This window comes from Littorina saxatilis, linkage group LG3 (assembly GCF_037325665.1).
Source record: "Littorina saxatilis isolate snail1 linkage group LG3, US_GU_Lsax_2.0, whole genome shotgun sequence".
Classification (NCBI taxonomy): domain Eukaryota; kingdom Metazoa; phylum Mollusca; class Gastropoda; order Littorinimorpha; family Littorinidae; genus Littorina; species Littorina saxatilis.
The window spans coordinates 37964468-37977832 of record NC_090247.1 but is presented as its reverse complement, the minus strand read 5'-3'; the positions used below and the strand labels follow the sequence as shown (position 1 = coordinate 37977832).

The following is a 13365-nucleotide window of genomic DNA, read 5'->3' as shown; positions in this document are numbered from 1 at the left end:
TGAGGGTGTGGGAGTTGAATGTGTATGAGTGTAGAGAGAGAGAGAGAGAGAGAGAGAGAGAGAGAGAGAGAGAGAGAGAGAGAGAGAGAGAGAGAGACAGAGACAGAGAGACAGAGACAGAGAGAGAGACAGAGAGAAAACAATGAAAACAACATTCTTGTTACTGATTACAAACCATGATATGAATTTCTATGTGTGTATGAAAGAGAACTAAAAAAATAATAATAAAAAAGTGCAACAGTTCTCACTTTGTGTTGAATAAACAATAGATCCAGAGGAGCGAATTACTGTGTGGTTGTGTTTACTTTGACACGTGCTTTCTGTACCTGCAACTTTTACCGTGACCGTGATTTGCCACTGGTGTTCGTGATCGTGAAAACAAAAATCAAGGTAACTGTGATCGTGAAAGCTAAAATTTCCCTTCCCGTGATCGTGATGATACCCCCCCTTTGGGGCCCTCATCTATGTGCCGTCTTTTCGGCAAAATTATCGAGGTTTTTTTTTCACGAAGAGGGGAAGGTAATTCCATGACTGTCAAAAACGTTCGAAAAATGTATGGCCATTTGGGCACTTATGTTTCACTGTGAAACGTTGTACAGTCTAACCTGCCCTTGAGACCACCTGTCAATAAAGACCACCTGTCAATAAAGACCACCTGTCAATAAAGACCACCTGTCAATAAAGACCACCTGCCCATTAAGACCACCCCAAAGATCCCCGACGGTCTTTACGACAATATAAATCACCTGTTTAAAGAGACCACCTGTCTAAAGAGACCACTTTTGCTCATCCCTTGGGTGGTCTATTTAGACAGGTTCGACTGTACCAGAAAATGATTCCACTTTTTATATTTAGTCAAGTTTTGACTAAATATTTTAACATCGAGGGGGAATCGAAACGAGGGTATGGTGTATGTGCGTCTGTCTGTGTGTGTGTGTAGAGCGATTCAGACTAAACTACTGGACCGATCTTTATGAAATTTGACATGAGAGTTCCTGGGTATGAAATCCCCGAACGTTTTTTTCATTTTGTTGATAAATGTCTTTGATGACGTCATATCCGGCTTTTCGTGAAAGTTGAGGCGGCACTGTCACGCCCTCATTTTTCAACCAAATTGGTTAAAATTTTGGTCAAGTAATCTTCGACGAAGCCCGGGGTTCGGTATTGCATTTCAGCTTGGTGGCTTAAAAATTAATTTATGACTTTGGTCATTAAAAATCTGAAAATTGTAAAAAAAAATAAAAATTTATAAAACGATCCAAATTTACGTTTATCTTATTCTCCATCATTTGCTGATTCCAAAAACATATAAATATGTTATATTCGGATTAAAAACAAGCTCTGAAAATTAAATATATAAAAATTATTATCAAATTTTTTTTTTCGAAATCGTTTTAAAAACACTTTCATCTTATTCCTTGTCGGTTCCTGATTCCAAAAACATATAGATATGATATGTTTGGATTAAAAACACGCTCAGAAAGTTAAAACGAAGAGAGGTACAGAAAAGCGTGCTATGCAGCATAGCGTAACCACTACCCCGCTCTTCTTGTCAATTTCACTGCCTATGCCGTGAGCGGTGGACCACGAGTATACGGTCTTGCTGCGTTGCATTGCGTTCAGTTTCATTCTGTGAGTTCGACAGCTACTTGACTAAATATTGTATTTTCGCCTTACGCGACTTGTCGTTTTTTTCACAATGCCGTACTTTTTTGTGTGTGCGTGACAGTGGGAATAGGTCTGAGAAACAAAGGAACCTAAGCGCTTTAAACGCATACTGCACGCGCATCAAGAGTAAGTGAGAGTTATCCAAAACTAATCTCCTGGCACCTAAGAAAATAACATTGAAATAAACAAGACTATCTTCAACTGGTTAAAAAAAACATGCTGCCGTGTATTGGCAGAAGGCAGTAAGTCCAAATTTGGTAAAAATGAGATTTTCATATCATAATGCAGAGGGGAAAAAGGCGCATCTTGTGTCAAAATTTCTAAGATGTGCGATCAATATTTATGGACTTTTTGAAGAAGTAAGTCCACTAAAAAAAAATAATCTAAGGATAAAAATCGGCAAATGGAAGCAAGTCCAGGGACTTTCGGTTTTCAGGTTTGCACTGGACTTACTTCCTTGCAAGCCTCAAAACGAGTTTGCATGGTTTAGCGCTCTATGTCCATTAGCCAATCGCGTTCACCCTTTTGTAATCCTGACTGCGGTTAATCAATCAGAACTAAGCTTATTGTATCATTATTTCCCTGGCCTTTGTCGGGGAAAATGGCGATGAGAGCTGCTGCCGACGTGTTCAACTATCCGAAGCAACAGTAAGTTGGTTTGTTTGTTTCATTTTTGTTGTTGGCAGTTTTGCGTTCCGGTCTGAAATGACTCTCTCTCAATAGGTGTTTGGGAATTTACAATGACAACACTGATTTTCTGACTGATTTGGGTATTCCAATGTGCACTTGCATTACGGAGCTAGCATGCCCATTTATTATAGTTTTGTTGTTGTACGCTACTTCTACAGTGACTTCTTGACTATTCACTTCTGCTATTTTCATCATGATATTTATGGATGCATTTAGCATGTTTCTAATACAAAGAGATAGTTGTTTTGATCTAGAACTGAGTGACTTGTGGTCTTGACTTGAGCACTGACAGCGTGTTAGATCTGGAACAGTATGACATTATACTGGAGGATTGTTCTCCGGTCTCTTTGTGCTTCCAACCATCGGAATAAGTATTATGTTCTATTGTATTTGACAGAAATGTGATTCGAAGTGGGACATGCAGCGACGACAGCTGCAGCACTCAGTCTGAGGGATACTCGCCACCACTGCCCCTTTATGTTCAAGGGCCCAAAACAAGGTATGTTTCACTGACACAGCCAAAAATAGCGTGCAACATTTTTTTATTCCTTTCTTTTCTCGGGCTGAAGATGTATATTTTAAAACGAGCAACATCTTTACATCATTTTCGTTGCAGTAGTATTAGTATCAGCAGCAGCAGTAATCGTTTGTCATTATAGTAGCCCGGAGGCGGGGGGGGGGGGGGGGGGGGGGGGGGGGTGATGTGCGCGGGAGAGGAAAAGGATGATGTGAAGGAGGGTGGGGAGGAGATTTGTCAATGAAATGTCTCACTTTTGCTGCCTTTTTTATTTGACAGATGTGTAAGCGTTGCTGGCAGGTTGCAACTGCGAGAGATACAACCACCTCTTGCAGGAGAAGAGGCCACAATGGACCTTGCCCAAATGAAAATGCCAGCAACATACGACGGTTATGGGCCAAAGAAGAGGAAGAGGAGTAATACTGACAACTTTCAGTTTGACAATAACAGATGCTGAGCGCAGAGATGCAGAACGTGGGGACGAGGAGGGGGAGGAGGTGGGGGGATTGTATGTTGTTTATTAGTTATCCAAACAGGCTCATGTGTGATGATGTATTCGGTGTTTGATAGTGGATGTATGCTTGTTAGTTGTAGATCTAGTACGATGTTTGAGGCTGTAATGTTTGTGCGGGTGTCATATCACGCCGTGGATGGTGGCACGCCTAGTTTTTTCCACCGCAGGAACAACACCCAATTCGTTCCCCCGCAAGACGAACAACATGGTAGGTGTCTCCAAATTAATGCCTTAAAATAGTAGATAACCAGACTTTCTTGTATTGAAGTTTATATCATACTGTTCGGTACTTTATTTTGCATTGGATCAGCTAGTTGTCTTACCATTTACACTCTCGTGTACTACATAAGAGAAGAAATGTCATCAAGACAAGTCAGAAATACTGTCTCCCACGTTAAAAATGATGAAATAACACAAAGCACGGTCAACAGAAGGGCTTAAATCTTTTTGCTGGTCAAAGTCAAACTACTTGTGGATACTGCTCTTCATTTTTGACTCACATGCGAAGCAAAAGTGAGTCTATGTACTCACCCGAGTCGTCCGTCCGTCCGTCCGTCCGGACGTCCGGACGTCCGGACGTCCGTCCGTCCGTCCGTCCGGAAAACTTTAACGTTGGATATTTCTTGGACACTATTCAGTCTATCAGTACCAAATTTGGCAAGATGGTGTATGAAGACAAGGCCCCAAAAAACATACATAGCATCTTGACCTTGCTTCAAGGTCAAGGTCGCAGGGGCCATAAATGTTGTCTAAAAAACAGCTATTTTTCACATTTTTCCCATTTTCTCTGAAGTTTTTGAGATTCAATACCTCACCTATATATGACATATAGGGCAAAGTAAGCCCCATCTTTTGATACCAGTTTGGTTTACCTTGCTTCAAGGTCAAGGTCACAGGAGCTCTTCAAAGTTGGATTGTATACATATTTTGAAGTGACCTTGACCCTGAACTATGGAAGATAACTGTTTCAAACTTACAAAATTATGTGGGGCACATGTTATGCTTTCATCATGAGACACATTTGGTCACATATGATCAAGGTCAAGGTCACTTTGACCCTTATGAAATGTGACCAAAATAAGGTAGTGAACCACTAAAAGTGACCATATCTCATGGTAGAAAGAGCCAATAAGCACCATTGTACTTCCTATGTCTTGAATTAACAGCTTTGTGTTGCATGACCTTGGATGACCTTGACCTTGGGTCAAGGTCACATGTATTTTGGTAGGAAAAATGTGTAAAGCAGTTCTTAGTGTATGATGTCATTGCTATGTAAAGGTCAAGGTCAAGCATGTGAGTCGTATGGGCTTTGCCCTTCTTGTTAAGTTTCAGCTTAGCTTAGTTTAGACTCACGATGGGTACAAAGATCAACAGTAAAATTTGACGGGGTAAGATCCCCTGCAGCTTGGTAAAAAATGCGGGGGACCTTATCTGGTGTCTGCGGGGGACCTTACCCACTGAAAGTCGAGTACCACAAAATAATGCTAAATTAGAGCAGCTTATCCGCGATGCTGGTGCCCCAAAACGCGCATACAAGGCTGCAAGGCATTGAAGATTAAACTGTGAGTATTAAAATAGTGCTTTAAATGGTAGTTCTAGGTTAATTTGTACGAAATTGAGACCTCTCTGTATAATTTTCACGGACTTCGGCAGAAAATCGAACGCCACTGTTCACGAGTACACAACAAGACATAAATTACATATTATACATATAGCCTAGGCAATTCTGCTTTAGAATATGTATACTTAATAATGTGATTTGCCACAACGTACCTTCACAGGGCAATTCCTTTGCGAGATAACAATTTTGCTTCCGCGTGCGGGGGAACGAATTGGGTGTTGTTCCTGCGGTGGACAAAACTAGGCGTGCCACCATCCACGGCGTGCATATGTAGCCGTACGAGGGTTCCAGTGTGTGAGTTGTGCATGGCCGGGCGCTAGAGTGCTGCATGAATGAGTAAGTGCATGTGGAGTTGTATGGCTGGGTGAATTGTGGGTTGCGTACGTCCGAGGGGCACATGTAGCCTGTGTGTCCGAAGTAGTGGGTATGTGTGCGTAAGGGTGTGTTGATATTGAACTTCAGTTGTTGCTTTGTAAATGTCTATGTATCAGTGTATTATGTCTTGCCACACACATGCCAAATTTCCTTGTATTGATGAGGACAATAAAATGTCTTGTATCTTGTATCTTCTTGTATCTTGGAAAAAAATCTACATCCAGTTAATCGCTGTAGTTGATAATTGTCATCAGTCGGATGGCAGCATGTCAGTGAATAGTTTTAGAAGGGATGTAGACTGTAACTGGGGTAGATGGGGTGATAAATGAATATACTACATCATAGTTTGCAGGTTTGTGGTTTTGCTAGTTGAACACTCAACTACAATGTTTGTGGACAGTGTGTGAATTACTATGTAATTCTACTAGCAAATGTAGCGCGCATGGTGTACAACTACAAATGGTTATATAGTTCATCACACAGTTTTCAAGACTAATTAAACAATTTTTTTTCAAAAGTGGAACACTTCAGCTGAAAGTGAACACTGCACGATAATATTGTTAACTCTGGTATAATGGCGGTTTGTCAAACCATTTCTTTTTGTCACGCTGTTGCTTTAATTTTGTGTCCTTTGGAAATCAAGACTGCACGATTATCTATTGTTAATTCTGGTATAATGGCGGCTTGTCAAACCAGTTCTTTTTGTCATGCTGTTGCTTTAATTTTGTGTACTTTGGAAATCAAGACTGCACGATGACCTATTCTTAATTCTGGTATAATGGCGGCTTGACACACTAGTTATTTTTGTCATGCTGTTGCTTTAATTTTGTGTCCTTTGGAAATCGTTAGTCAAACTCAATAAATAAAACGTCTTATTGTCAGATCCTGGATTCTAATTCTTATTAGCAAACGAAAGCGAGAAAGACAGTGAGGAGGAAAGTAAAAGTGTGTGTGTGTGTGACAGACAAGCAGCAATGTGTGTGTAAACGTTTTCTTAGATTTTTATTTTAATGTTAAAAGACTTGCGTTCAAGTCAATATTTGTCTTGTGAATATCAAAAGAGAGTATCAAGACTTGTATTAAAAATAATGATCTTTTTAAACGATATCAATGACACAAGAACGGATTAACAATAAAGTTAATCATGAGTGAGCGACTACAGAATGATAAGCAAAACAAGAAGGGCAAAGCCCATACGACTCACATCCTTGACCTTTACATGACCTTGACCTTCAGGGTCAAGGTCAAATAACTAAACCTAGCAATGACATCATACACTAAGAACTGCTTTACACATTTTTCCTACCAAAATACATGTGACCTTGACCCAAGGTCAAGGTCATCCAAGGTCATGCAACACAAAGCTGTTAATGCAAGACATGGGAAGTACAATGGTGCTTATTGGCTCTTTCTACCATGAGATATGGTCACTTTTAGTGGTTCACTACCTTATTTTGGTCACATTTCATAAGGGTCAAAGTGACCTTGAACTTGATCATATATGACCAAATGTGTCTCATGATAAAAGCATAACATGTGCCCCACATAATTTTTAAGTTTGAAACAGTTATCTTCCATAGTTCAGGGTCAAGGTCACTTCAAAATATGTATACAATCCAACTTTGAAGAGCTCCTGTGACCTTGACCTTGAAGCAAGGTAAACCAAACTGGTATCAAAAGATAGGGCTTACTTTGCCCTATATATCATATATAGGTGAGGTATTGAATCTCAAAAACTTCAGAGAAAATGGGAAAAATGTGAAAAATAGCTGTTTTTTAGGCAACATTTATGGCCCCTGCGACCTTGACCTTGAAGCAAGGTCAAGATGCTATGTATGTTTTTTGGGGCCTTGTCATCATACACCATCTTGCCAAATTTGGTACTGTACACGCAAGCACAAGACCACGTGCGCACGAAAAAGATCCTGTAATCCATGTCAGAGTTCGGTGGGTTATAGAAACACGAAAATACCCAGCATGCTTCCTCCGAAAACGGCGTATGGCTGCCTAAATGGCGGGGTAAAAAACGGTCATACACGTAAAATTCCACTCGTGCAAAAAAAACCACGAGTGTTCGTGGGAGTTTCAGCCCACGAACGCAGAAGAAGAAGAAGAAGTCTCAGTTAATCACAAAAGAAAATACAAATTGTTCACCAAGGAAGTTGTTTTGTGCATTCAGAAATTCACGAAATCACTGGACGTAAAGTCACATTTAAAAAAAAGTTCCAAAAGCAGTGTTGCGTGTATTTTCTTCTACTTTCAATTTTCGGAGATAATAAATTAGCAGAAAGCAGTAAGTCCACTTGCTGCTCTATGCCCTTTTCTCAGCCAGATATATCGACCAGGATATAATATGGCAGAAAGCAGTAAGTCCAATGCTGCTTTTTGCCATTTTTAAAAAATAAGATTTAAGTCGGGATATAATTTGGCAGAAAGCAGTATGTCCTCTTACTGCCTTTTACCATTATTTTTGAGTGAATGAGTTTAGGGAATTAATTCGGCAAAGTCCACAAAAAATCATTATTTCTAAGTGATGAATCAAAAAAGGGTTTTAATATTCATAGCAGAAACGCACAATAATGCCCTATATGTTAACAGCAAACAAAAAAATCATTTAAAGCTTTTCATTCCAAAACAGTGATGCAAACAGAAAATGTCGATTTTCTCGAAACTATGTTTCATGGACTTGCTTCCTTCTGCCTTTACACGGCAGCATGCATTTTTGCGATTTTTGTAGCGTATGTAAAGCCTCAAATTAATCGGGCGAAGTCTACTTTACAAAGCTGGCTGCAGGAAACTTTGTCACAGACTTGTTTGGCAAGAAGACTTCGCGAAGCCTTTGCAAGGTCGACTTCGGGCTCAAGTATAAGGACAGCCTTAAGGGTGCTGAATGAGCTATTGTCTCAGAAGCACAAAAACAGATTTCCACTGCCATAAACGTGTCATAGTTTGACTGAGGTCAAGAAGCCTCGATTTTACAGCCACAGCCTTGCATGGACAAGTAACAAAAATATTGAGTAACACAAGTAAAGGTAGCTACTTCGGCGAGTTCGTGTCTAGACAGAGGTCATTCGAAGGGCACACCGCGCGATTTCGACTGAATGACATATTCTGTTTTGATACAACTCTGTGACTTTATTTATTGTTTTTTGTGTATGTACAGGTTGGTACTAGTTTGACAATCGCAATATCAGTCTTCTCTCCAAGCGTATATCACAACCTTGGCCTACTTTTATTTAATAACATTACATTAACAATAACTAAGGACCGCCAACCGACCCTGTTAGCACACGAACGCACGCACGCACGTACGCACACACACACACACACACACACACACACACACACATACGCACGCACACATAAGCACACAAGCACACACAAATGGTTAAACACCGCCACCAGCAAAGACCGCACGAGAAACACACACACCACACAAGCCAACAAACTGTAAAACAAACAAGTCGCGTAAGGCGAAAATACAACATTTAGTCAAGTAGCTGTCGAACTCACAGAATGAAACTGAACGCAATGCAATGTTTCAGCAAGACCGTAGCATCGTCAGTCCACCGCTCATGGCGAAGGCAGTGAAATTGACAAGAAGAGCGGGGTAGTAGTTGCGCTGAGAAGGATAGCACGCTTTTCTGTACCTCTCTTCGTTTTAACTTTCTGAGCGTGTTTTGAATCCAAACATATCATATCTATATGTTTTTGGAATCAGGAACCGCCAAGGAATAAGATGAAAGTATTTTTAAATTGATTTCGAAAAAAAAAATGTTGATAATAATTTTTATATTTTTAATTTTCAGAGCTTGTTTTTAATCCAAATATAACATATGTATATGTTTTTGAAATCAGAAAATGATGGAGAATAAGATGAACGTAAATTTGGATCGTTTCATAATTTTTTATTTTTTTTTACAATTTTTAGATTTTTAATGACCAAAGTCATTAATTAATTTTTAAGCCACCAAGCTAAAATGCAATATCGAAGTCCGGGCTTCGTCGAAGATTACTTGACCAAAATGTCAACCAATTTGGTTGAAAAATGAGAGCGTGACAGTGCCGCCTCAACTTTCACGAAAAGCCGGATATGACGTCATCAAAGACATTTATCGAAAAAATGAAAAAAAACGTCTGGGGATTTCATACCCAGGAACTCTCATGTCAAATTTCATAAAGATCGGTCCAGTAGTTTTCTCTGAATCGCTCTACACACACACACAGACACACATACACCATATGACCCTCGTCTCGATTCCCCCCTCTACGTTAATACATTTAGTCAAAACTTGACTAAATGTAAAAAGATGTCACGACAGGGGAACACCCTCCACCCCCCACTATATTCTTCTCAATCTGTTACATATTCTTACCTCCTCGTGCTGTTTCCAACCATCTACCTCAGCACTGGCAATGTCAACGTACAGATGATCGTGTTTCACAACTGAATTGCAATCACCTCTTCAACGCGACCTCGTTACTGTCGCATAACGCATATGACAGAGCATTTTAATTGTCTGTTCCGAGATGAACGCGGGTAACCCTGACCTAGTTACTGAATTGAAGAGTTTAAAATGCAGGCATCATGCAACCACCACGGCAAAGCGACTTTCACGTTACCGTTGAGCAACGCAGTAATTTGACAGAGTATTTTAATTGTCCTTAATCTGTTCCTAGATGTACGGGTAACTCTGACCTAGTTACCAAAATTGAAGAGTTTAAGATGCAGACACCAACCACCATAGCAAAGCGACTTCATTAATTAAGAGAAAAAGAACTGACTAAAAGTAGTGACCACTCTCCTGTTATTAACTGAGATTCAACATGCTGTTGATATTGCATTTTTCTTGTTTACATATGATCTTGTACGCTATAGTACTTTAAATGTTTCAATGCCTGCAAAGATTTAGCACAATATCCTTTTCACACACACACACACACACACACACACACACACACACACACACACACACACACACACACACACACACACACACACACACGCACGCACGCACGCACACACACACACACACACACACACACACACACACACACACACACACACACACACACACACACACACACACTAATTTGTATGTAATTGCTTCCAAAAAAAGAAACAATGAAATCATTTTGTTCTTTCCCGTGTCTTATAAACACTACGTTTCATGACAATAAATTCAAAGTTTTACGTATTCGTACTCACACACACAGAAACACACACACACACACACACACACACACACACACACACACAGAAACACACACACACACACACACACACACACACGAGCACGAGCACTCACAGATATGCACAAGCACGCACATGCGGACTATTTTCTTTTTGTAAAACCTCTTCCAAAACATTGTCCATCTGAACATAGCACGTGTCGTGACTGACCACGCAAGATCTTGTACGTGTGTACGTGTCTGTTCACTGAATTTGTGCGTGCATGTATTAATTCCTCATTAGAAAATTATTAACATACCCCCCCCCCCCCCCCCCAAAAAAAAAAGAAGAAAAAAGTCCCCCCTAAAAAAAGTCAAATAAATAAAGCAATTCGGAAAGAAATTATATGGATACAAAGAAAATAAGTCATGCTTGAGCCCATTCTGATAATCCTCGCTCCACTGCTATCGCCAGTTGTCTCTCTGACCGGACGCGAAAGTCCTACGCGATGGTTTGGTTTGGTTTTTACATTTAGTCAAGTTTTGACTAAATGTTTTAACATAGAGGGGGGAATCGAGACGAGGGTCGTGGTGTATGTGTGTGTGTCTGTGCGTGTGTGTGTGTGTGTGTGTGTGTGTGTGTGTGTGTGTGTGTGTGTGTGTGTGTGTGTGTGTGTAGAGCGATTCAAACTAAACTACTGGACCGATCTTTATGAAATTTGACATGAGAGTTCCTGGGTATGAAATCCCCGAACGTTTTTTTCATTTTGTTGATAAATGTCTTTGATGACGTCATATCCGGCTTTTCGTGAAAGTTGAGGCGGCACTGTCACGCCCTCATTTTTCAACCAAATTGATTGAAATTTTGGTCAAGCAATCTTCGACGAAGCCCGGACTTCGGTATTGCATTTCAACTTGGTGGCTTAAAAATTAATTAATGACTTTGGTCATTAACAATCTGAAAATTGTAAAAAAAAATCAAAAATTTATAAAACGATCCAAATTTATGTTCATCTTATTCTCCATCATTTTTTGATTCCCAAAACATGTAAATATGTTATATTTGGATTAAAAACAAGCTCTGAAAATTAAATATATAAAAATTATTATCAAAATTAAATTGTCGAAATCAATTTAAAAACACTTTCATCTTATTCCTTGTCGGTTCCTGATTCCAAAAACATATAGATATGATATGTTTGGATTAAAAACACGCTCAGGAAGTTAAAACAAAGAGAGGTACAGAAAAGCGTGCTATCCTTCTCAGCGCAACTACTACCCCGCTCTTCTTGTCAATTTCACTGCCTTTGCCATGAGCGGTGGACTGACGATGCTACGAGTATACGGTCTTGCTGAAAAATGGCATTGCGTTCAGTTTCATTCTGTGAGTTCGACAGCTACTTGACTAAATGTTGTATTTTCGCCTTACGCGACTTGTTGGGTTTTAATGTCCCTTCAGCAGATGAGTCCTACGCGAATCTATCAAAACAAGAATACAGAGTTATCTCCCATATGTTGTTCACGAGCAGTGTTCGCGAGACGAAAATGATTGCAGATTGGCCGACTTCGACAGTGATCTCCGTTCTGTTCTTCACAGTTATGATGAAGACATCGTTCTAAGGTCAAAACAAGTCGAAATTTTGGGACTGCTGCCGGAAGGAGACCGTAATATATGGTTGCATCACTGTCAAAAAAATAGTCTGCTCCAGCGCCGGAGCGCCGAAACCAAACGGTTGATTATCACGTGACACTTATGTCATATTTAGAGTTGTTTGCACAGTAAATACATCCGCGAAAAATAGCTCGCTTGAAACTGTCTTACATATCAATTCCTTTGTAATTTAAAAATTACACAACACCATGAAAAATCATTATCGACGATCGCGAATCTGCTTACATCCGGTGTAACACGAGAAAATTACTCCCACGAGATTTTTACTCCGGAGTAAACATTTCGTACGAAAAAGTTACTCCCTTTACGAAAAAAGCACTCCCCCATTGCACGAGAAAATTACTCCCCAAGACAGGTGAGTTCCGAGTAAACATTTCGTACAAAAATGTTACTCCCCTGACGAATAAATAACGAATAAATTACTTCACCCCAACACGAGCAATTTAACTTCCCATGCCAGGTGTACGAAATTTTTACTCCCTTGTCCCCTGTTAGTCTTGGTGGTGGAAGGGGTGGAAGGAGGATAGCGCGACATTCGTGTGCGCGAGATCACTTATTGGCATTATCCCTTCGCCCGCATCCCATTTTTGCGTACGAGATTTTTACTGGAAGTAAAAAAAATGGGGAGTAAAAATTTCGTGGAGGGAGTAATTTTTTCGTGCCTTGGGGAGTTTTTTTCTCGTACGAAAAGTGTACTCGGAGTAAGAATTTCGTACAAAATATTTACTCCGGAGTAAATTTTTCGTGGAGTAAAAATTTCGTGTTACACCGGCATTCCACATTACGAAAAGATCTAAATATGCAAAAAAATCGATTTCCTCGCCAGACAAGGAAAACCAAGGCATCCTGTCAGGGACAGAATGAGCCGAACTCATTTTGACCTGAGGTCAGGATGGCTTGAGCCACCCTTACGTTTTGGAATATTCCTTTCGATTTATTAAGGTCGAAGGGGAAGAACTCACCACAACAGAACCGATTAGAATGAAGACGAGTTAATCACCATAGTTATTTTTCAGTGCAGTCTGTTCTGCAACGAACGTCTGTAAATTAGGGTTTAACAAATATGGCAAACAAACAAGCAAAACAAATTAACCACGCATCAAGCAAACAAACAGACAAGCTAACAAACGAACAGT

The 13365-nt window shown here is 40.0% G+C and overlaps 2 protein-coding genes across 2 annotated transcripts in view; one reads left to right on the top strand and one right to left on the bottom strand.

Annotated features, from left to right (window-relative positions):
- The window catches only part of LOC138962287 (peptidase M20 domain-containing protein 2-like), a 23393-nt gene extending 13530 nt beyond the window's left edge, over positions 1–9863 (bottom strand). Inside the window, exon 1 of the mRNA XM_070334038.1 lies at positions 9762–9863. The gene's annotated coding sequence lies outside the window, so the exon portion shown is untranslated. The remainder of the gene's footprint in view (positions 1–9761) is intronic.
- On the top strand, positions 1892–3373 carry LOC138960935 (uncharacterized). Its single transcript, XM_070332566.1, has 3 exons — positions 1892–2316; positions 2756–2857; positions 3155–3373. The coding sequence occupies exons 1-3, from the start codon at positions 2270–2272 to the stop codon at positions 3330–3332; spliced, it is 327 nt and encodes a 108-aa protein (XP_070188667.1). The 5' UTR covers positions 1892–2269; the 3' UTR covers positions 3333–3373.
- Positions 9864–13365: the final 3502 nt, after the last annotated feature.

Bases quoted from the DNA above. Each gene is read 5' to 3' on its own strand.
- LOC138960935 (XM_070332566.1), top strand. From the start codon at position 2,270: ATGGCGATGAGAGCTGCTGCCGACGTGTTCAACTATCCGAAGCAACA. The intron at 2,317-2,755 runs GTAAGTTGGTTT...TGTATTTGACAG, and splicing joins TTCAACTATCCGAAGCAACA to AAATGTGATTCGAAGTGGGA. The intron at 2,858-3,154 runs GTATGTTTCACT...TTTATTTGACAG, and splicing joins GTTCAAGGGCCCAAAACAAG to ATGTGTAAGCGTTGCTGGCA.